This window comes from Nomascus leucogenys, chromosome 14, assembly GCF_006542625.1.
Source record: "Nomascus leucogenys isolate Asia chromosome 14, Asia_NLE_v1, whole genome shotgun sequence".
NCBI classification, from domain to species: Eukaryota; Metazoa; Chordata; class Mammalia; order Primates; family Hylobatidae; genus Nomascus; species Nomascus leucogenys.
In genome coordinates this window covers 38,461,721-38,485,341 of record NC_044394.1, presented here as the reverse complement: position 1 = coordinate 38,485,341, position 23,621 = coordinate 38,461,721, and the positions used below count along the sequence as shown (strand labels likewise).

At 43.0% G+C, this 23,621-nt stretch overlaps 1 protein-coding gene and 1 long non-coding RNA gene across 2 annotated transcripts in view; one reads left to right on the top strand and one right to left on the bottom strand.

Moving 5' to 3' along the window:
- The window catches only part of LOC100586036 (multidrug and toxin extrusion protein 2-like), a 53,411-nt gene that overhangs the window by 12,752 nt on the left and 17,038 nt on the right, over window positions 1-23,621 (top strand). Inside the window, 2 exon segments of the mRNA XM_030827066.1 lie at window positions 2,234-2,301; window positions 3,890-3,957. Coding sequence (XP_030682926.1) covers window positions 2,234-2,301; window positions 3,890-3,957 — 136 coding nt within the window.
- LOC115838388 lies at window positions 4,739-10,190 on the bottom strand. Its single transcript, XR_004033400.1, has 3 exons — window positions 9,824-10,190; window positions 6,092-6,096; window positions 4,739-4,758 (listed from the first exon to the last, which is right to left on the bottom strand). It is a non-coding gene; the product is annotated as an uncharacterized LOC115838388 (long non-coding RNA).

The following is a 23,621-nucleotide window of genomic DNA, read 5'->3' as shown; positions in this document are numbered from 1 at the left end:
GTCCTGAGTAACTTTGCCATCATTTAAACTGTTCCCTGTTTAATTGTGAGTGTTCACTTGACAGGCTAGCTAATTAGCTTTCGAAAATATGAATGTTTTCCTATTTGTTTGGGGGTTTTAGGGCATCATCATGCCTCAAGTTATTACCAGGATTGCAGCTAATGTCATCAATGTGGGCATGAATGCCCTCTTGCTGTATGCCCTGGACCTCAGAGTGGTATAAGTCACGACCCCTGCATTCAACAGATACTGAATGTCTGCTGTGTGCTGTCTCCTGTCCCTGGGACTGGGGGTAGCAAGAGTGAAATTGTCTGGTAGAGGGAATATGGACAGGTGGACAGGCAATAGAGTTGGGTGTTCAGGTGGTCTGTGTGCCAAGTGAGAACTGGGTGCCACAGGACCCCACAGGAGAAGCAGCCGGCTCAGACTGTTGGAAGGAAGGTCAGTGGGTTAGTGGGTGGAGAGATAGGGATGGTGCCTGGGAAGAAGCAATGCGTAAGTTGATTGTGTGTTGAGGTGGAGTTTGCCTAGAGAAGGGACTTGCTGTGGTCTGTGAAGGCTGAAAGGGGCCACCCCAGCAAAGACAGAGTAGGGCAGACACCTTAGGGATTCTCCTAGCATCTTGGAATTGTAAGAAACTGAGCCCAATTGCATCCTTATGAAGCTTGAGGAGATGAGGGTCCCAGAAAGAAAGCACTATCAATTCACCTGTCCCTCACTGGGGGACACTTCTGTGCATGGAGCCAGAGCCAGGCTCCTCCGTATGGCTAGAAAATCTTTAAAGGCTGGCTGAGGATGGAACATAAGAACACATCAGCGAAACACCTTCTGTCAGAAAGCTGGACGAGGCGCTGGCCCGGGAAGCTGGAGTCACACAGGGAGGTGTGAGCACCAGTTGGTTGACCCATGTCCAGAAACAGGAGGCCTGGGCCACCCAGGTTCTCCTGGGAGGTGGACCTCAGAAACCATCTCATAGAAGTTTCCCCAACAGATGTACACAGGGAAGCTTGGGGATGGGGGGAAAAGGAGAAGAAAATTTAGGAATGGATTAACAAAGGGTAAAATGGAGGATTGGGTAGGGGAGTGGAATGGAAAAATAGACAAGAAGACGGAGTCCCTGGCTCTGTATGCCAGAGCGGGGCATGGTTCTATTTGTTGTGATAAAATATGACCTATGGAAGACGCTCCAAGGTTATTTTCCAATACAAAGATGTTGAGCATCTTTTCATATATTTGTTGACCATTTATATGTCATCTTTGGAGAAATGTCTCTTCAAGTCTGTTGCCCTCCCTTTTTTAAAATCAGGTTACTTCTTTTTCTGTTGTTGAGTATAGGAACTTTTGTTGTTGTTGTTGTTGTTGTTGTTGTTTTGAGATGGAGTCTCGCTCTGTTGTCCAGGCTGGAGTGCAGTGGCGCAATCTCGGTTAACTGCAACCTCCGCCTCCCAGGTTCAAGCGATTCTCCTGCCTTAGCCTCCCGAGTAGCTGGGATCACAGGTGCCTGCTACCACGCCTGGCTAATTTTCTGTATTTTTAGTAGAGACGGAGCTTCACCATGTTGGCCAGGCTGGTCTCCAACTACTGACGTCAGGTGATTCACCCACCTCGGCCTCCCAAAGTGCTGGGATTACAGGCGTGAACCACTGCACCTGGCCATAGAAATTTTTTATGTATTCTGGACATTATGATATCCAGATATCCTTATATGATTTGCAAATATTTTCTCCCATTCCATGGGTTGCCCTTTCACTCTGCAGATTGTGTCCTTAGATGCATACAAGTTTTATCTCTGTTTACCTTTGTTGCTGGTGAGCATTATGTATTTTAAATACATAGTGTATTTTAAAATATCCACATTGCTATATATACATCAGTTTTGCTTTTAATCATAATGTGCATCTATCATATTTTATTCCTCTAGTTCCATGTTGTCTCCCACACCCCTCAACTAACGTCTGCCACAGGGAATATTCTATATGTTTTTTTATAGAGGTCTACAAAAATCCCTCTGCCATTTATACCCAGGAGTAGAATGTGTGGGTGAAAGGGCATCTACTGAGTCTTGCCAGCTTAGTGCCTGCCACCTCAATCCGTTTGGCATCTTTATATTTTGCTGGAGAACTGAGGTTGCGCCTAGTCTCTGGCCATTTGCAGGGTACAGGTATGTGAAATAGAATTGTTGGTGCCAGAGACTGTTGAAAAGCAGACGCCTGTTTTCCTTCCTGTTCCCTAGGTTGGACAAGGGAGTGCTTCCAGGAGTGGGGCTCCTACATCCACCTGGTTATTCCCAGTATGTTCATGGTGTGCATTGAGTGGTTGGCCTTTGAGATTGGAAACTTCCTTGCAGGTTTGTCAGCAGTTCAGCCGAAAGCTGTCCTCCGCCTGGCCAGTCATGTCTCCAGAGATTCCCAGGAAGCTCCAGCTTTGCTTCTTTGTCCTGCCTCATTTCATCAGGCTCTCATGGAGGTTTTCAATATAGGTTTAAGCCCTCATCCCATCATTAGCAGACTCAGGTTGGGTGGGGTTTTGGCTCTACTGCAGCACCCTTCATTTTGTAAGTGAGGAAAGGGAAGCTGCCAGTCAGAAGTTTGTCAGAGGTCACCAACTGAAGGAACAAAAGCCCCACCCCAGGCCTCATGAACTAGCTTGTGCCTCAGCTGACTTTTGCCAGGTATCAAGCCAAATTGTTTTTTAATTTTAATTTTAATTAATTAATTTTTTTGAGACAGAGACTCGCTCTGTCACCCAGGCTGGAGTACAGTGGCGTGATCTCGGCTCACTGCAACCTCCGCCTCCCTGGTTCAAGCGATTCTCCTGCCTCAGCCTCCCAAGTAGCTGAGACTACAGGCATGCACTACCATGCCTGGCCAATTTTCGTATTTTTGGTAGAGATGGGGTTTCACCGTGTTGGCCAGGCTGGTCTGGAACTCCTGACCTCAAGTGATTCACCTGCATTGGCCTCCCAAAGTGCTGGGATTACAGGCATGAGCCACCATGCCCAGCCCAAGCCAAATTTCTAAGAGTTGTATGTACACAGGGTAACTGATTCAGCCCTGTTTTAGCCATGGCCTATGTTTCTGTTGGAACTGTAATAATTTTTGCCATAGATATTTACCTTAGCCATCTTGTTATTAATAAAGTAACAAACAGTCAATGCAGAGGGTGACAGTGATGACGTTGCCATTTCCATGGACACTTGCACACATCAACAGTCCCATCAGCTATCTGTAGAGTTCTGCCGCCTTCCGCCTCCCCTCCCACCATGTGACCCCATGTCTCTCTAGGGAGTGACTTGCAACTCTAACAGCCTCTCTTTTTTCTGCTTTTTGGGGGTGGGGGTAGGGTCTCAGTCTGTCACCCAAGCTGGAGTGCAGCAGTGCAATCACAGCTCACTACAGCCTTGACCTCCTGGGCTCAAGTGATCCTCCGGCCTCAGCTTCCTTAGTAGCTGGGACTACAGGAAGGTGCCACCATGCCCAGCTAATTTTTTTTTTTTTTTTATAAAGATGGGGGTCTCACTATGTTGCCAGGCTGGTCTCAAACTCCTGGGCTCAGGTGATCCTGCCACCTCAGCCTCCCAAAGTACTAGGATTACAGGTGTGAGCCACTGCACCTGGCCATTCTTTTTTCTACTTTGAACCTGGTGTTTTATTCCCTGGTGGAGTAGGGATTTGTAGAATGAGCCTGTGTTAATCTGAGCTGCCTGGGATCATGGTCATGGTAACTGCTCAGGGAAGGATGTCTGGGCTTCTCAGCACACGTGGTGAATTCTGCCACCAGGTTATGCTTCTTGGGGGCATTCTTGGATTCTCTTAAAATAAGTTCTAGTTTCATAAGGAAAATGTTCACACACTTTTTGAAATGTGTTGTGTGTGTGCTGACGTTTCAGGACTGATTGACGTGATGAAGCTTGGCGCTCAGGGCATCATCTGTGAGCTGGCGTCAGTGGCCTACATGGTAAGAACTCGGGTGAGACTCGGGCCGAGACCTGGCCCCTTCTCTGCTTAAACCTGCTGCACCACTGTCATTGCATTCACTCAGCAGATGTGCACCATGGGAAGGGAGGAACCAGGCAGCACAAGTGAGAGAGGACAGTGCAGTGGGGACAGCATGGACGGGGGCCAGATGCACGGAGCTGAGTGCTGGCCATGTTGTTCCCCAACTGTGTGACCTGGGCTTCTTACTTAACCTTTCCAAGCTTTAGTTTCCTCATATACAAAATGGGGGAAAAAAAAAGCCTACTTTGAAGGTGAAGATTGAATGAGAATGCATGCATATGCAACACTCACCACGACACCTGGCACATACGTTCACCTGACATGGAGTTGATGTGGTGCTAGGATGCAGTGGGGCATGAGATGGGGTCAGCTTCTGCCCTCTGTGGCTCGTGGCCCCATAGGGAGACAGAGATGAGCCAAGTACACGGATGAGTGAGAGCACTGTAAATGTATGTGATAGGTACCATTAAAAAGCAAAAGCAGGGCCAGGTGTGATGGCTCACACCCGTAATCCCAGCACTTTGGGAGGCAGAGGAGGGCAGATCACCTGAGGTGAGGAGTTCAAGACCAGCCGGACCAACATGGTGAAACCCGTCTCCACTAAAAATACGAAAAGTAGCTGGGTGTGGTGTGCACGCCTGTAATCCCAGCTACTCAGGAGTCTAGGCAGGAGAATTGCTTGAACCTGGGAAGCGGAGGTTGCAGTGAGCTCAGGTTGTGCCACTGCCCTCCAGCCTGGGTGACAAAAGCGAAACTCCATCTCAAAAAAAAAAAAAAAAAAAAAAAAAAAGCAAAAGTAGGACTGAGATGCATGGAAACAGAGATGACACCTTTTTGGCTTGGATAGTTAGGAATGGTCTTTCTGCATTGCTGTTTAAGCTGAAACTTGAAGGATGAGAGGAGCCAGCTTGGGAGCCTGTGCACAGAAGCCAACTGCACAGCCTGGGCCAAGGCTCTGCAATGGGTCCAAGCACCTGGTGTGGATGAGGTGAAGAGTTAGTGAGGGTAGAGGGAGACTGGAGGCAGCATGCAGGGCCTGCGGGCTCCAGAAGGAAACAGCCATTCTTGGTGCCATGTAGAAGTGGGCTTAGAGGAAAACAGGTGTGGGTGGGAGTTGGGAGGGCAGAAGGAGGCTATTGGAATCATCCAGATGAACAATCAGGAGGCTGCTGATGGGGGAGGGGAGAAGGGGGTGGATCAGTTATGTGTAGAGGCAGAATCGACAGGTCATGATCGGGGTTTGGTTGTGGAATGCAAAACAATGAAGGAGAAGGGTCACAGACTGCAGAGTTTCTGGCTTGAGCAACTGTAGTGGTAATGCCTGTTGCCTTTTGATGCTTTTTGAATGTCCCAACCCAGTGCAGATATCCCCTTTGTTTTGTTTGTTTCTTGTTTTTTTGTTTTGTTTTTAAAGATCAACTGAGGCCATCTCAGCAGTGGGATTATGGGCCATTTTTGTTTATACACACACACACACACACACACACATATTCGTGTATATACTATTATTGACTGTACAACAAAACCTAATCCATACAAATATTTATCTGTACTAGAAATTCTTAATATTGCATAGCACATATATTCATTCATTGGACATGGCACATTTCAGTCAAGAAATCCCTTGTCAACATGGATATCCCCTGGCAGATTTTGGTCTCTTAATCTACCGACCTCCAATAAATCATCATCCAGCTCTGGAGTGCTACCCTCCTCACTCCGGGCCCATAACACTTGGGGGTGACTATCCTGAAACTATACCTGGCATCTGGTTCTTACTTCAGGGCCATAAAACTAAGATCACCCACACGTTCCCCTTAAATAAGACATCTTGATGGACTAATGACTATCACCCTATTAACCAGTCACGGGAGCGCTGTCATGCTTGGGTATTTCTAACTTTGGGGGATGCTATCACTCACCATTGAGGAAGGCCTAGTCCCTTCCGAATCTGCCGTAGATGAACTTGCATTTGATTCCTGCCAAATCAATTGTAGAAGCTGAGCTTATATTCAATATTCCAGGCTGGCATAATAACCATAAGGTATTAATTAATTCATGCTTGAAAGACATAACAATTAATCAATAGGCACGTATGCTCATGCATGTCCACTCACTTTCAAGAACTATTTCCGATTAAATCCGCAACCCCCCTATCTCTGACTTTACTGTCAACCTAGGTAAGTGTACCTGCACCAAACCCCCAAAACAAGAGACTAAAATGTAACCCAGTCAGAGCCCAGAAATCACATTTTAACCATGAATACCCCAACAGCTGCCCCTCAATCGATGTCATTTTCCTAAAAATCTTAAGACCCTCCTACTAAATTAAGCCTCCATTTTATATAATAAATACAATAACTAAATTTCCACCCTAATACTGATATAATACCTTGAGCATACCCCTCTGAAAGTGGTATCCCATATGCCATACCCTAAATCAATTATATCCGAATTATGAGTAGTCCCCTCTGCCAAACCTCTGCCAATTCAACTTTGAAGGCCCTGAATTCCCAGAACTGTAAACGACTATTTATACTTACTTCTTTCCTTCTCATATTTTAATTTTACACTCAAGTATTTATGCAGTTAATGTAGCTTAATTATTCAAAGCAAGACACTGAAAATGTCTAGATGGGTCTGCACATCCCCATAAACAGATAGGTTTGGTCCTGGCCTTTCTATTAGCTTTTAGTAAGATTACACATGCAAGCACCCCTGCCCCAGTGAAAATGCCCTCTAGATCATCCAGATCAAAAGGAGCAGGTACCAAGCACACACAAATGCAGCTCAAAACACTTTGCTCAGCCACAACCCCAGGGGAAACAGCAGTGATAAATCGTTAGTAATAAATGAAAGTTTAAGCTATACTGATATCTAGGGTTGGTCAATTTCGTGCCAGCCACCATGGCCATACGATTAACCCAAGTTAATAGAACTTGGCATAAAGAGTGTTTAAAGTCTGGCCTCAATAAAGCTAAACTCCATCTAAGTTGTAAAAAACTCCAGCTGAAATAAAATATACTATGAAAGTGGCCTTAATACCCTGAAGACACAATAGCTAAGACCCACACTGGGATTAGATACCCCACTACGCTTAGCCCTAAACTCTAATAGTTACATTAACAAAACCATTCGCCAGAATACTACAAGCAACAGCTTAAAACTCAAAGGACTTGGCAGTGCTTTATATCCCTCTAGAGGAGCCTGTTCTATAACTGATAAACCCTGATATACCTCACCACCTCTTGCTCCCAGCCTGTATACTGCCATCTTCAGCAAACCCTGAAAAGGTTGTAGAATAAGCACAAGTACACACATAAAAACATTAGGTCAAGGTGTAGCTCATGAGGTGGCAAGAAATGGGCTACATTTTCTATACCCAGAAAGTCTCACAACAACCTTTATGAAATCTAAGGGCTTAAGGAGGATTTAGCAGTAAACTAAGAGCAGAGTGCTTGGTTGAATAAGGCCATGAAGCATGCACACACCGCCCGTCACCCTCCTCAAATATTCTAGAAATTACTATTACTAAAAACTCTGTACACACATATAGAGGAGATAAGTTGTAACATGTTAAGCGTACTGGACAGCGCGCTTGGACAAACCAAAGTGTAGCTTAACCCAAAGCATCCAGCTTTCACCCGGAAAATTTCATCACGACCTGATCACTTTGAGCCAACTCTAGCCCCAAACCTCACTAAAAATATTATCGAACTATCTTAATCAAGCCATTTACCTTAGACAAAAGTACAGACGATAGAAATTTTTACCCTGGTGCAATAGACATAGTACCGTAAGGGAAAGATGAAAGAACTGAATCAAGCATTAAAAAGCAAAGACAAACCCTTATACCTTCTGCATAACGTATTAACTAGAAATAACTTTACACAGAGAACCATTGCCAAGTCCCCCCGAAACCAGATGAGCTACCCAAGAACGGCTGAAAGAGCGCACCCACGTATGTGGCAAAACGGGGAAGATTCATGAGAAGCGGCGATAAGCCTACCGAGCCTGGTGATAGCTGGTTGTCCAAGATAGAATCTTAGTTCAACTTTAAACTTACTCACAGAACTACTTAATCTCCCTATAAGTTTAACTGTTAATTGCTGGGTGCGGTCGCTCATGCCTGTAATCCCAGCACTTTGGGAGGACAAGGTGGGCGGATCACGAGGTCAGGAGATCAAGACCATCCTGGCTAACACGGTGAAACTGCGTCTCTACTAAAAATACAACAACAACAAAAAAAATTAGCTGGGCGTGGTGGCACACGCCTGTAGTCCCAGCTACTCGGGAGGCTGAGGCAGGAGAATGGCGTGAACCTGGGAGGTGGAGCTTGCAGTGAGCCGAGATTGTGCCACTGCACTCCAGCCTGGGTGATGGAGCAAGACTCTGTCTCAAAAAAGAAAAAAAGTTTAACTGTTAATCTAAAGAGGGATAGCTCTTCATAGGAAACAGCCTTCCTACGGAGAGTAAAAAATATTACCACCATAGTTGGCCCAAAAGCAGCCACCAATTAAAGCATTCAAGCTCAACATCTAACTATTTTAAATTCTAATCACTCTACTGAACTCCTAACATCACACTGGACAAATCTATTACTTAATAGAAGCAATAATGTTAATGTAAGTAACATGAAGATATTCTCCACTGCATAAGCTTACATCAGATTGGAATAACCCACTGAAAGCCTAATATTAATAAACGATATAATAAGCATCCTAGGGCTGGGCGCGGTGGCTCACGCCTGTAATCCCAGCACTTTGGGTGGCTGAGGCGGGCGGATCACAAGGTCAGGAGATCAAGACCATCCTGGCTAACACGGTGAAACCCCGTCTCTACTAAAAATAGAAAAATTAGCCGGGCGTGGTGGCAGGCACCTGTAATCCCAGCTACTCAGGAGGCTGAGGCAGGAAAATGGTGTGAACCCAGGAGGCAGAGCTTGCAGTGAGCCGAGATCGCACAACTGCACTCCAGCCTGGGCGACAGCCAGACTCCGTCTCAAAAAAAAAAAAAAAAAAAAGCATCCTATTATTTATACTGTTAATCCAACACAGGTATGCTCTAAGGAAAGATTACAAAAAGTCAAAGGAACTCAGCAAATCTTATCCCACCTGTTTACCAAAAACATCACCTCTAGCATTACCAGTATTAGAGGCACTGCCTGCCCAGTGACATATGTTCAACAGCTTCGGTATCCTGACCATGCAAGGTAGCATAATCACTTGTTCCCTAAATAGGGACTTGTATGAATGGCCACACGAAGGTTCAACTGTCTCTTACTTTTTTTTTTTTTTTGAGACGGAGTCTCGCTCTGTTGCCCAGGCTGGAGTGCAGTGGCACGATCTCAGTTCACTGCAAGCTCCGCCTGCCAGGTTCACACCATTCTGCCTCAGCCTCCCGCGTAGCTGGGACTACAGGCGCCCACCACCATGCCCAGCTAATTTTTTTTTTTTTGTATTTTTAGTAGAGACGGGGTTTCACCGTGTTAGCCAGGATGGTCTCGATCTCCTGACCTCATGATCTGCCTGCCTTGGCCTCCCAAAGTGCTGGGATTACCGGCGTGAGCCACCGTGCCTGGCCATCTGTCTCTTACTTTTAATCAGTGAAATTGACCTATCCATGAAGAGGCGGATATAAGATGAGAAGACCCTATGGAGCTTTAATTTATTAATGGAAATAAAAACTCAAAAAAAAAAAAAAAGCCTACAGGCCCTAGCCTACTATCCCTGCATTAAAAATTTTGGTTGGGGTTACCTCGGAGCATAATCCAACCTCCGAACAACCTAAACTAAGACTGCACTAGTCTAAGCGAGTTAACACACATTGACCCAATAATTTGATCAATGGAATAAGTTACCCTAGGGATAACAGCACAATCCTATTCTAGAGTTCATATCGACAATAGGGTTTACGACCTCGATGTTGGATCAGGACATCCTAATGGTGTAGCTGCTATTAAGAGTTCGTTTGTTCAACGATTAGAATCCTACATGATCTGAGTTCAGATCGGAGTAATCCAGGTCGGTTTCTATCTATTTAACATTTTTCCTAGTATGAAAGGACAAGAGAAATAGGGCCCACTTCATAAAGTGCTCTCACCCCATAGATGATGCTATCTCAGTCAAACAAATTATCACACATCCAACCCAAGAACAGGGTTTGTTAAGATGGCAGAGCCCAGCAATTGCATAAAACTTAAAACTTTATTTATTTATTTATTTGTTTTTGAGACAGAGTCTCACTCTGTAGCCCAGGCTGGAGTGCAGTGGCACAATCTTGGCTCACTGCAATCTCCACCTCCCGGGTTCACACCATTCTCCTGCCTCAGCCTCCCGAGTAGCTGGGACTACAGGTGCCCGCCACCTCGCTCAGCTAATTTTTTTGTATTTTTTAGTGGAGACGGGGTTTCACCGTGTTTTGCCAGGATGATCTCGATCTCCTGACCTTGTGATCCACCCGCTTAGGCCTCCCAAAGTGCTGGGATTACAGGTGTGAGCCACTGTGCCCGGCCAACTTAAAACTTATAATCAGAGGTTCAACTCCTCTTCTTAACAGTATGCCTATAATTAACCTTCTCTTACTCATCATTCCTACTCTAATCGCTATAGCATTCCTTACACTCATTGAACGGAAAATCTTAGGTTATATACAACTATGCAAAGGACCTGACATTGTAGGTCCCTATGGACTGCTTCAACCATTCACTGATGCAATAAAACTTTTCACCAAAGAACCCTTATGGCCTTCAACATCTACTATTACCCTTTATATTATTGCTCCAACCCTGGCCCTTTCTATTGTTGTCCTCTTGTGAACTCCCCACCCTATACCAGATCCCCTAATTAATTTTAATATAGGCCTCCTATTTATACTAGCCACATCAAGCCTAGCCGTCTACTCTATTCTATGATCAGGATGAGCATCTAATTCAAATTATGCATTAATCGGCGCATTATGAGCTGTGACCCAGACAATTTCTTTTTTTTTTTTTTTTTTTTTTTTTGAGACGGAGTCTGGCTCTTTAGCACAGGCTGGAGTGCAGTGGCGCCATCTCGGCTCACTGCAAGCTCCGCCTCCCGGGTTCACGCCATTCTCCTGCCTCAGCCTCCTGAGCAGCTGGGACTACAGGTGCCCGCCACTACGCCCGGCTAATTTTTTGTATTTTTAGTAGAGGCGGGGTTTCACCGTGTTAGCCAGGATGGTCTCGATCTCCTGACCTCGTCATCCGCCCGCCTCGGCCTCCCAAAGTGCTGGGATTACAGGCATAAGCCACTGCGCCCGGCCGACCCAGACAATTTCATATGAGGTCACCCCAGCCATCATCCTGCTATTAATTCTACTGATAAGTGGCTCATTTAACTTATATGCACTCATCACAATGCAAGAATTCCTCTGACTGCTCCGTCATGCCCCCTAGTCATAATATAATTTATCTCCACACTAGCAGAAACTAACCGAGCCCCTTCTGACCTAACAGAAGGAGAGTCAGAGTTAGTCTCAGGCTTCAACACTGGATATGCCACATGTTCATTTGCCCTCTTCTTTATAGCAGAATACGTGAACAGCATTGTAATAAATGCCTTAACTACTATGATTTTCCTAGGAGCACTACACACTATATATTCACCAGAACTCTATACCACAAATTTCATTACCAAGATCCTCCTTCTAACCACCCTGTTTCTATGAATTCGGACAGCATTCCCCCGATTCCGCTATGACAAACTCATATATCTTCTATGAAAAAACTTCCTACCCCTTAAACCAGCATTCTGCATATGTTATATCTCAACCCCTGTCCTAATTTCCAGCATCTCACCTCAACCATAGGAAATATGTCTGACAAAAGAATTACTTTGATAGAGTAAACAATAGAGGTTAAAATCCTCTTATTTCTAGAACTATAGGAATTGAACCTACCCCTGATAATCCAAAATTCTCCATGCTACCTATTGCACCACATCCTAAAGTAAGGTCAGCTAAATAAGCTATCGGGCCCATACCCCAAAAATGTTGGTCATACACTTTCCATACTAATTAATCCATTAGCTCAGCCTTACTATTTTCACAGGAACTCTTATCACAATGCTGGGCTCACACTGACTTCTCATCTGAACAGGCTTGGAAATAAACATACTAGCTTTTACACCAATCTTAATTAAAAAAAAAATAGCCGGGTGCGGTGGCTCACACCTGTAATCCCAGCACTTTGGGAGGCCAAGGCAGGTGGATCACGAGGTCATGAGATCGAGATCATCCTGTCTAACATGGTGAAACCCCGTCTCTACTAAAAATACAAAAAATTAGCCAGGTGTGGTGGCGAGCATCTGTAGTTCCAGCTACTTGGGAGGCTGAAGCAGGACAATGGCTTGAACCCGGGAGGTGGAGCTTGCAGTGAGCCGAGATTGCGTCACTGCACTCCAGCCTGGGCAACAGAGCGACACTCCATCTCAAAAAAATAAAATAAATAAATAAATAAATAAATCCCTGCTCTACAGAAGCAGCCACCAAATACCTCCTTACACAAACAGCCACATCTATAATCCTCACGATAGGTATCCTCTCCAATAACCTGTCCTCCAGACAATGAACAATAATAAACACCAGTAATCAATTTTCATCCTTAATAATAATAACAGCTGAAGGGGTGGCCTGCCCCTCCACACCTGTGGGTATTTCTAGTCGGGTGGGGTGAGAAACTGAGAAAAGAAATAAGACACAGACACAAAATATAGAGAAACAACAGTGGGCCCAGGGGACTGGCACTCAGCACACCAAGGACCTGCACCGGCACTGGCCTCTTGAGTTCCCTCAGTTTTTATTGATTATTATTTTTATTATTTTAGCAAAAAGGAATGTAGTAGGAGAGCAGGGTGATAATAAGGAGAAGGTCAGCAAAAAACATGTGAGCAAAAGAATCTATATCATAATAAGTTCAAGGGAAGGTACTATGCCTGGACGTGCACGTAGGCCAGATTTATGTTTCTCTCCACCCAAACATCTCAGCAGAGTAAAGAATAACAAGGCAGCATTACTGCAAACATGTCTCGCCTCCCACCACAGGGCAGCTTTTCCCCTATCTCAGATTTGGACAAATGTACAATCGGGTTTTATACTGAGACATTCAGTTCCCAGGGGCAGGCAGGAGACAGTGGCCTTCCTCCATCTCAACTGCAAGAGGCTTTCCTCTTTTACTAATCCACCTCAGCACAGACCCTTTACGGGTGTCGGGCTGGGGGACAGTCAGGTCTTTCTCATCCCATGAGGCCGTACTTTAGACTATCACATGGGGAGAAACCTTGGACAACACCCCGCTTTCAAGGGCAGAGGTCCCTGCGGCTTTCCACAGTGCATTGTGCCCCTGGTTTACTGAGACTAGAGAATGGCAATGACTCTTACCAAGTATACTGCTTGTAAACATTTTGTTAACAAGGCACGTCCTGCACAGCCCTAGATCCCTTAAACCTTGATTTTGTACAACACATGTTTTTGTGAGCTCCAGGTTGGGTCAAAGTGGCTGGGGCAAAGCTACAAATTAACAACATCTCAGCAAAGCAACTGTTTAAAGTACAGGTCTTTTTCAAAATGGAGTCTCTTATGTCTTCCCTTTCTATATAGACACAGTAACAGTCTGATCTCTCTTTCTTTTCCCTACAACAGCCCTAGTAATAAAACTAGGAATAGCCTCCTTTCACTTCTGGGTCCTAACTGTAACCCAAGGAAACTCTCTAATGTCTGGCATACTTCTCCCCACATGACAAAAACTAGCGCCTATCTTGATTATGTTTCAAAATTTCCCAACAATAAACACGAACATTCTCCTATCTATCACAATCTTTTTTTTTTTTTAAAGACAGAGTTTCGCCCTTGTTGCCCAGGCTGGAGTGCAATGGCGTGATCTTGGCTCACTGCAACCTCCGCCTCCCAGGTTCAAGCGATTCTCCTGCTTCAGCCTCCTGGGTAGCTGGGACTACAGGCGTCTGCCACCACGCCTGCCTAATTTTTGTATTTTTAGTAGAGATGGGGTTTCACCATCTTGGCCAGGCTGGTCTTGAACTTCTGACCTCGTGATCCACCTGCCTCAGCCTCCCAAAGTGCTGGGATTACAGGTGTGAGCCACCACGCCCAGCCTATCTATCACAATCTTATCCATTATAGTGGGCGGTTGAGAACTTAAATACAACTGCGTAAAATCCTAGCCTACTCCTCAATTACTCACATAGGTTGAATAATAGCAGTACTAATTTATGACCCAAAAATTACCATTCTAAACCTGATTATTTACTTTATTTTAACAACTACTGCATTTCTAGCACTCAACCTGAGTATAAGCACTGCAATCCTGTCACTATCTCATGGCTGAAACAAATTAACATGATTAATACCTATAATTCCACTAATTCTACTATCCCTAGGAGGTTTACCCTCATTAACAGGATTTTTGCCTGAGTCATCATTCAAGAATTTACAAAAAACAATAGTCTTATTATCCTGATCATTATAGCTACCATAACCCTACTCAACCTGTACGTTTACATATGCCTAATTTATTCCATCTCAGTGACAATATTCTCCACATCTAATAACATGAAAATAAAATGACAATTTGAAAACACAAAACCCATACTACTCCTCCCCCCACTTATCATTTCTTCTACCCTCCTGTTACCCATCTCTCCATTAATACTGACTATAACTTAGAAATTTAGGTTAAATAAGAGCAAGGGCCTTCAAAGCCCTTAGTAAGTAAACTATACTTAATTTCTGTAACAGACTTAAGGACTGCAAGACTCTCTTCTGCATCAATTGAATGCAAATCAACCACTTTAATGAAGCTAAGCCCTGGCTAGGCTGGTGGAATTCAAACCCATGAAAATTTAGTTAACATCTAAACACCCTAATCAATTGGCTTCAATCTACTTCTCCCACCGTTGTGGGGAGAAAGGCGGGAGAAGCCCCGGCAGGATTGAAGCTGCTCCTTTGAATTTGCAATTCAACATAAGAAATCACTTCAGGGCTGGTAAAAAGAGACCTTGACCTCTGTCTTTAGATTTACAGTCTTATGCTTACTCAGCCATTTTACCTTTTTCCCACTTATGTTCATCAGTTGTTGATTGTTTTCAACTAACCAAAAAGATATCGGACACTATACCTGCTATTCAGAGCATGAGTGGGGATAGTGGGCACCACCTTAAGCCTTCTAATTTGAGCAGAATTAGGCCAACCAGGAACTTGGCTAGGAGATGATCAGATCTACAATGTTATTGTTACCACCCACGCAGTCATCATCATATTCTTTATGGTAATACCAATCATAATTGGAGGTTTCGGCAACTGGCTAGTCCCTCTAATAATTGGTGCACCCGATATGACATTTCCCTGGATAAATAATATGAGCTTCTGAGTTCTGCCCGTCTCTTTCCTACTCTTACTTGCATCCTCAACAGTAGAAGCCAGTACTGGAACGCGCTGAACAGTTTATCCCCCTTTAGCAGGAAACCTAACGCATGCAGGAGCCTCTGTAGATCTAACCATCTTCTCATTCCACTTGGCGGGTGTTTCTTCTGTTTTAGGGGCCATTAATAGTAGATGTACGAAAGTTGACTAAGGAATTTTTAGTATGTGCTTATATGTATGTGGACTACATACATATAATAGCCAGCCACCATGCCTGGCTAATTTTTGTATATATATATATATATATATATTTTTTTTTTTTTTTTTTTTTTTTTTTTTTTTTTGTAGAGATGGGGTTTCGCCATGTTGCCCAGACTGATCTCGAACTCCTGAGCTCAAGTGATTCTCCCACTTCAGCCTCCCAAGTGCTGGGATTACAGGCATGAGCCACCGCACTTGGCTTCCTTAACTTTTTTTTTTTTCTTTTTTGAGATAGAGTCTTGCTCTGCCGCTCAGGCTGGAGTGTAGTGGTGTGATTTGGCTCACTGCAGCCTCTGCCTCCTGGGCTCAAGGAATTCTGCTTCAGCCTCCCAAGTAGCTAGGATCACAGGCGCCTGCCACCAGGCCCAGCTAATTTTTGTATATTTAGTAGAGACAGAGTTTTGCCATGTTGGCTAGACTGGTCTCAAACTCCTGACCTCAGATGATCTGCCTGCCTCGGCTTCCCAAAGTGCTGGGATTAAAGGCATGAGCCACTGCGCCTTGCCTCCTTAATCTTTTTTTTTTTGAGATGGAGTTTCACTCTTGTTGCTCAGGCTGGAGTGCAGTGGTGTGATCTCAGCTCACCTCAACCTTTACCTCCCGGGTTCAAGCAATTCTCCTGCCTCAGCCTCCCAAGTATCTGGGATTACAGGCATACCCCACCACACCCGGCTAATTCTGTATTTTTAGTAGAGATGGGTTTTCTCCATATTGGTCAAGCTGGTCTTGAACTCCTGACTTCTGGTGATCTGCCCACCTCGGCTTCCCAAAGTGCTGGGATTACAGGTGTGAGCCACTGTGCCTGGACTCCTCCTTAATCATTTTTAAGTGTACAGTTCAGTAGTGTTAACTGTATTCACACTGTTATCCAACCAGTCTCCAGAACTTTTCATCTTGCAAAACTGAAATCATGTACTCATTAAACAACTCTTATCCTCTTTCCCTAGACCCTGGTTACCACCTTCTACTTTGTTTCTTGTCGCAGGCCCTTTTTTGTTAGAGACAGTGAGGCAACAATTCTTCATTATTCCCTAACACTAACAGCAACACCACTAACAGCAAAACAAGCCCTGTTAGTGGTGAGCTTACAGTAAAAATTATAAAATATAAAGAAGTAATCCACCATGAACAAGAGTTAACACATACAACTAACAGGAAAATTAAAGTGCAGAATTTGCAATAATGGTATCATAACCAGACAGAGAATAGAAAATTATGTTTAAAATCATTAGACATAAAGGCCGGGCACGGTGGCTTACGCCTGTAATCTCAGCACTTTGGGAGGCTGAGGTGGGTGGATCACCTGAGGTCAGGAGTTCGAGACCAGCCTGATCAATATGATGAAACCCCGTCTGTACTAAAAATACAAAAGCCAGGCATGGTGGCATGTGCCTGTAATCCCAGCTACTTGGGAGGCTGAGACAGGAGAATCACTTGAACCCGGGAGGTGGAGGTTGCAGCGAGCTGAGATCGTGCCATTGCATTCCAGCCTGGGCAACAAAAGCAAAACTCATCTCAAGAAAGAAAAAAAATCACTAGATGTAAAAGAAGGAATTGAAACCAAAAGAACAATATTGGAAAAAGGACCACAGAGAACTTCCAGAAGTAAAAAATATATCCATCGACATTTAATACTTGATAGACTAAACTGCAGATTAGTTATAATTGAAAGATTAAATAATGAACTTGAAGATAGATTTGTGGAAATTCCCCAGAATAAAAGATATGTAAAGAGATGGAATGTATGCAAGATCTAAGTGGGTTTTTTTGTTTTTTTGAGACAGAGTTTCTTTCACTCTGTCACCCAGGCTGGAGTGCAGTGGCGTGATCTCGGCTCACTACAACTTCTGCCTCCCAGGATTAAGCCATTCTCCTGCCTCAGTAGTAGCTGGGATTACAGGCACCTCCTGAGTAGCTGGGATTACAGGCACCTGCCACCATTCCTGGCTAATTTTTGTATTTTTAGTAGAGACAAAGTTTCACCATGTTGGCCAGGCTGGTCTCAACCTCCTGACCTCAGGTGATCTGCCCGCCTCAGCCTCCCAAAGTGCTGGGACTACAGGCGTAAGCCACTGCGCTGGGCCTAGGTCATCATTTATCTGATAGAAATTCTAAGGAAAAGAGTAGGAAACTGGTGGAGATGTAGTATTCAGACATTTGACAGAAGACACTTGAAGTAAGACATGAATCTTAATATTCACAAATCTAATGAGCATTGTACTGGAGATTCTACCCTGGGTGATTAGACAAGGAAAAGAAAGAAAAGGCATCCAGCCTGTAAGGGAAGAAGTAAAACTATCCTATTTGAGTGTGACATGATCGTTCATTTATAAAACCCTAAGGAATCCATACACACACAAAACTAAAACTACTAGAGCTAATAAATGAGTTCAGCAGAGTTGTAAGATACAAGATCAATACATAAAAATCAATTGAATTTCTATCCACTAGCAACAGACAATCTGAAAATGAAATTAAGAAAACAATTCCATTCACAAAAGTATCAAAAAGAATAAAATACTTTGGGAGGCCGAGGCGGGCGGATCATGAGGTCAGTAGGTCGAGACCATCCTGGCTAACACGGTGAAACCCCGTTTCTACTAAAAATACAAAAAATTAGCCAGGTGTGGTGGCACGTGCCTGTAGTCCCAGCTACTCGAGAGGCTGTGGCAGGAGAATGGCGTGAACCCGGAAGGTGGAGCTGGCAGTGAACTGAGATGGCGCCACTGCACTCCAGCCTGGGGGACAGAGCGAGACTCCGTCTCAAACAAACAAAAACAACAAGAACAACAAAAAAGAATAAAATACTTAGGAATAAATTCAACCAAAGGAGTGTAAGACTTGTCAGTGTTAAAAGACATTAAACATGTAAATAAAGATTTCCCATGTTCATACACTGGAAGCCTTAAAATTGTTAAATACACCCTAAGTTGATCTATAGATTCAGGGCAAGCCCTATCAAACTTTAAATAGGCCCCCTTCTTGCAGATTGAAAAACACATCCTAAAACTCATGCAGATGCAAGGGACCCAGGATAGTCAGAACAATCTTGTGAAAGAAGAAAGTTGGAGGATTCACACATCAACAACAACAATAAAAACCAGAAGACAGTGAAATAATATCATCAAAATGCTAAGAGAATAGTGTTATTCCTTATTCAGCTATACTATTGTTCTCAAAAGAGGGCAAATTAAAAGACATTTTCCAGCAAATACTGAGAGGCATCACCATTTATTTATAGAGCATTCATGAAAAAAAAAAACACTGATGTCCAAAACATGGCAACGAAATTGGTAAATATGGATATATTGAAACTCACTTTGAATTTAAATTTTAAAAAATAATAGGCTAATTCGTACAGTACAAAAATAAAGTAGAAATAAAATATGTACAGCAATAAAAGGTAAGATTGGGAGAAGATTCTGTTAGTTAAAGCCATCTAGATATTATCAGGGAAGAGGGTAGGATATAGTGATTGGCAAAGTTTTTAAGTCAGGTATGCATGTTGCCATTTTAAGGGAATAACCAAAAGGGAAGAAATAGAATATATAATTTGTAAACCAGTAGAAATCAAAAGGAAATTAAGAAAATCTAACATAAAGCAGTGAAAATGAAGATAAAAAGTAAAAAGAAGGCAATATAATAATACAAAATAAGACAGTAGAATTAAATCTCAAATATGTATAATCACACTAAAGGAAAATACACAAACTTTTCCAAAGATAGACTCTCAAATCTCCCCTCCCTCACTTCCAATCTCTTTGCAGTGCTTTTTTGTCTCAGCTGTGTTCTGCTTTTTTACTTAACATTACCACACAAACATGTTTTTTATGTTTATAAAGGCACTTCCTGAAAATAATGTTAAAATCTGATTGTCTCTGTATAATCAGTACCTGATTGTCACACTGTTCACCTAATTACTTCACTGTCATTGTACTTTTCATTTGTCTAGTTTTTCACTATCTCATATAATTGATTCCTTGAATATCTTTACACAGAATTTGATCCTTGAGACTAGAATCCCAAATCAGAAACAAGTGTTTCAAAAAATCTTTGCTAGCTCAGTATATGAAAAATAGGTACTTAATTTCAATTTTTTTTATTAGTGAGGTTGACTATATTTGACTAGTTTTTCTTTTAATCATCTTTTATCTGTTTATGTCTGTTGCCTGTTTATCAGTTTGGGGTTTATTTTTCTTTTGAATTTATATGAGTTCTTTATAACTAGAAGATTATTAGTTTTCTATCAGTTGTCTCTGACAAATTTTTCCATTTTATTTTAAAATTTTATGTATTCTTAAAAATGTTTTATTATAAAAGCAAATTATACTAAGCAACACGTAACACATTCTGAACACATAGCATAGTTCAGAAGTTAACACAACTGAAAGTGAGCCCACTTCTATTTAGGCTAGTTCCCCAGAGCTGTCCCACTTCTTTTTTTTTTTTTTTTTTGAGATGGAGTCACCCAGGCTGGAGTGCAGTGACGTGATCTCGGCTTACTGCAACCTCCGCCTCCCGGGTTCAAGCAATTCTCCTGCCTCAGCCTCCCAAGCATCTGGGACTACAGGCGTGAGCCACCACGCCTGGCTAATTTTTTGTATTTTTAGTAGAGACGGGGTTTCACCATGTTAGCCAGGATGGTCTCGATCTCCTGACATCGTGACCGGCCTCCCAAAGTGCTGGGATTACAGGCGTGAGCCACTGTGCCCGGCCAATCTGTCCCACTTCCTAACCATTTCTGGCTATAGCTCTGATGACTGTCACCAGAGCTTTATCCCTACACTTCTTATTACCCTTACCCAGTAACAGTTGACTTCCTATTGGAAAGATGAGAAATCAACTCACTTTGCGCGCCATCTCCCTCTTCCTTGCAGTTTTTGTTTTTCTGTTTATAGTTCTCTTAGTGGTCAAATTGTTTATAACCTTGAATAATAAGCATAGACTTCTATTTCTTGGTCCGACAACTTTATAGACCCTGTGACCTGACCCCTAAGTTGTAAGATGAGGAACATGGGGTCCTTATGTTTCTTTCCATCTCTCTTCCCACTTGCCTTCAGAATTCCAGAATTCCACACGCTGCTTAATAGCCACCCACATGCAATGAGCCAGGCACTATGCGAAACACTTCACAAATGGGACCCACAAGCTCCTCATTGCAATGCCATGTGAGGGATTTACTGTTCTTTCCCCCCCATCACAGATGAGGAAACTAAGTCCCAGAGAGTATCATTCGTCCAAGTTCAAGGAAGTAACTGGCTAGGATTTGAGCCCAGGGACCTGGCTCCAGAGGTCATGGTCATGGTCTTAATCACAGCTACCTCTCAGCTATATCACTGTTTTTATTTTGTGAAGCTTACAACATTTGAATTGTATTATCTCATGGTTATTATGTCTTTCATGTGTTAGGGGTTGTCTGAAAAAAATCAACATCCATAATATTATGATTTTTGTAAATGTGATTATTTACAGATCCAAGTGTGGTCTTGCATCAGGCGAGAAGGAAACGCAAATCCACCAACACTACCACTTGAAAGAGGCTTTTACAAGTGAAAGATGAAATGCATTATTTTTTCTTGCTTTTGTCATTTGGTCAAAATCATGTCATATTTTGTTTCATATTTAGGCCATGACTTTTCTTGTGCAGCTCATTTGTTTTTTCTGGCATTTCTAATACCCTTTATTTCTTATTGACGGAGCAGCATGGCCCCTCATCTTGTTACTAAGATGATCCGGTATGTAAACATACTGTTAAGTATGAGTGCATTTTTTTCTTGAATGCCTCAGGGCTCTTTGATTCCTTGTTTTAATTTGTATCCAGGCTGGGCGCGGTGGCTCACGCCTGTAATCCCAGCACTTTGGGAGGCCAAGGCAGCCAGATCACCTGAGGTCAGGAATTTGAGACCAGCCTGGCCAATACGGTGAAACCCTGTCTCTACTAAAAATACAAAATTAGCCAGGTGTAGTGGCACACATCTGTAATCCCAGCTACTCGGGAGGCTGAGGCAGGAGAATCGCTTGAACCCAGGAGGCAGAGGTTGCAGTGAGCTGAGATCACACCACTGCACTCCAGCCTGGGCCACAAACTGAGACTCCATCCACAGAGGGGCTCTCTCAAGTCTAGCTGACTACCGAACTGGATGTGCATATGAGGATGCTACTGGAAGCCAGCGGGACACACCTGAAAGGAGCAGACAAAACAATCCCTGGAGTTCATAAAGGGCTGGGAAGAGTTTGTGTTCCCAATAGCCAGAATGAAACAACCTCGTAATACATGAGGCAGCTGGTGGAGTTCTCAGGAGGGTTTTGCCTGGGTAGTAGAGGAATATTAGCCCTAGAAATAAAGAGTGCTGTGGTCCTGCTTAACGAAGCTTAAAAGCAAACCTCAAGAAGGTCAAACTGCTTCTAGGAAGCAACTGCATCACAGAACTTAACTGTATCAAAGCTCAAGAGTATTTAAAATAGTACAAGAATATGTAGTACCCAACAAAGTAAAAATCACAATGTCTGGCATACAATTAATAATTACCAGGCATACAAAGAAACAATAAACTAAAATCCATAATAAAGAGAAACATCAATCAATAGAAACTGACTCAGAAATGAACAGATAGAATTACTACTCAGGAATATTAAAATAGTTTCTATAAATTTGTTTAATCTTTAAGAAAATAGAGAATAACATGAGCATGTTAAAGTGAGACATCAAATTTATAAAAAGAAAACCAAATTGAATTGCCAGAGATGAAACAAAAAATCTGAGATGAAAATACATTGGTTGACATTAACAGCAGATTAGACACTGTAGAAAATAGTGAATTTAAAGATACAGCAATGGTAAATATCCTAAATAAAATGTATAGAGAAAAAAGACTGAAAAAAATGAAAATGAGCAAGCTGTGAGTGGCCTAAAAGCACATAACTGTAGTTCCCAAAGTGGAGGAGAGGGAAGAGGGGCAGAACAATTTTTTTTAAAGAAATAATGGCAAAAAACTTTCCACGTTTGATAAAATCTTCAGATTAAAGGGGTCTAAAAGGGTATTTATTTGATGTAATCACCGATATGACCTTGGGATTCCTCTAGAACATCCTGGCCAAGCTGTCCAGTTTATACTTAATTACCTCACTGATGAGGAACTTGCTACCTCCCAATGCAGCTTTGATTCTCAGAACACTTTTCTTTTGAACTGAAACCTACCTTTCCTACCCATAACTTTCACCCACTGATACCAGCTGTTGGGCTTATGATCCTGTAGGAGAGTCTGTCCATTTTTCAGTTACTGCCCTACGGGTGTTTTTATGATGGCTCATGCTCCACAGGATCTTCATGGTAAACATTTGTAATTCCTTCAGTCATTTCTCATGGGATGTGGTTTTGAGTCTCTACCATCTTCATCTTGAATTAACACAAGCCTGAAGGCAGTGTCCATAGTACAAACAGCACCATTTAGAGCAGAATCATTTCCATTAGAGCAGAACCTGTTAGACTTCTAGGGAAGCACTAAGTTTTTGGTGGCTACACCACCTGACCTGCCAGTGTGCCACTGACCAGCCACAGCATCACCACCCTTTCTTTGTGTGGTTGTCCTCCTGAGCCCAAGTGCAGAATTCTACATTTGGACCCATTAATTGTTTTTTCTTATTTTCTAGTCATCTTGACATTTTTGGTGTCTAATTTTTCCAGTGACAGTATGTCCTATCCTTTCCAGCTAGTGGCACCTGTACATGTGATATACACTTTTAGATCTTCATTTCCTCCTCTTTTATGTAAAACTCTAGCACCTTCATACAGTCTTTCTACCCTCAAATCTTACCAGCATCCTATGTGAACTCAGCATCCATATAGTTGAAGACATTCAATGCCCCAGCCCCTCACCTAAACTCCCCAGTCCTCTCTCCAGTAACTTTCTCTGCCCTACCTGAGGCACACACTCCATGATCATACTTTGGGCTTTTTCATTG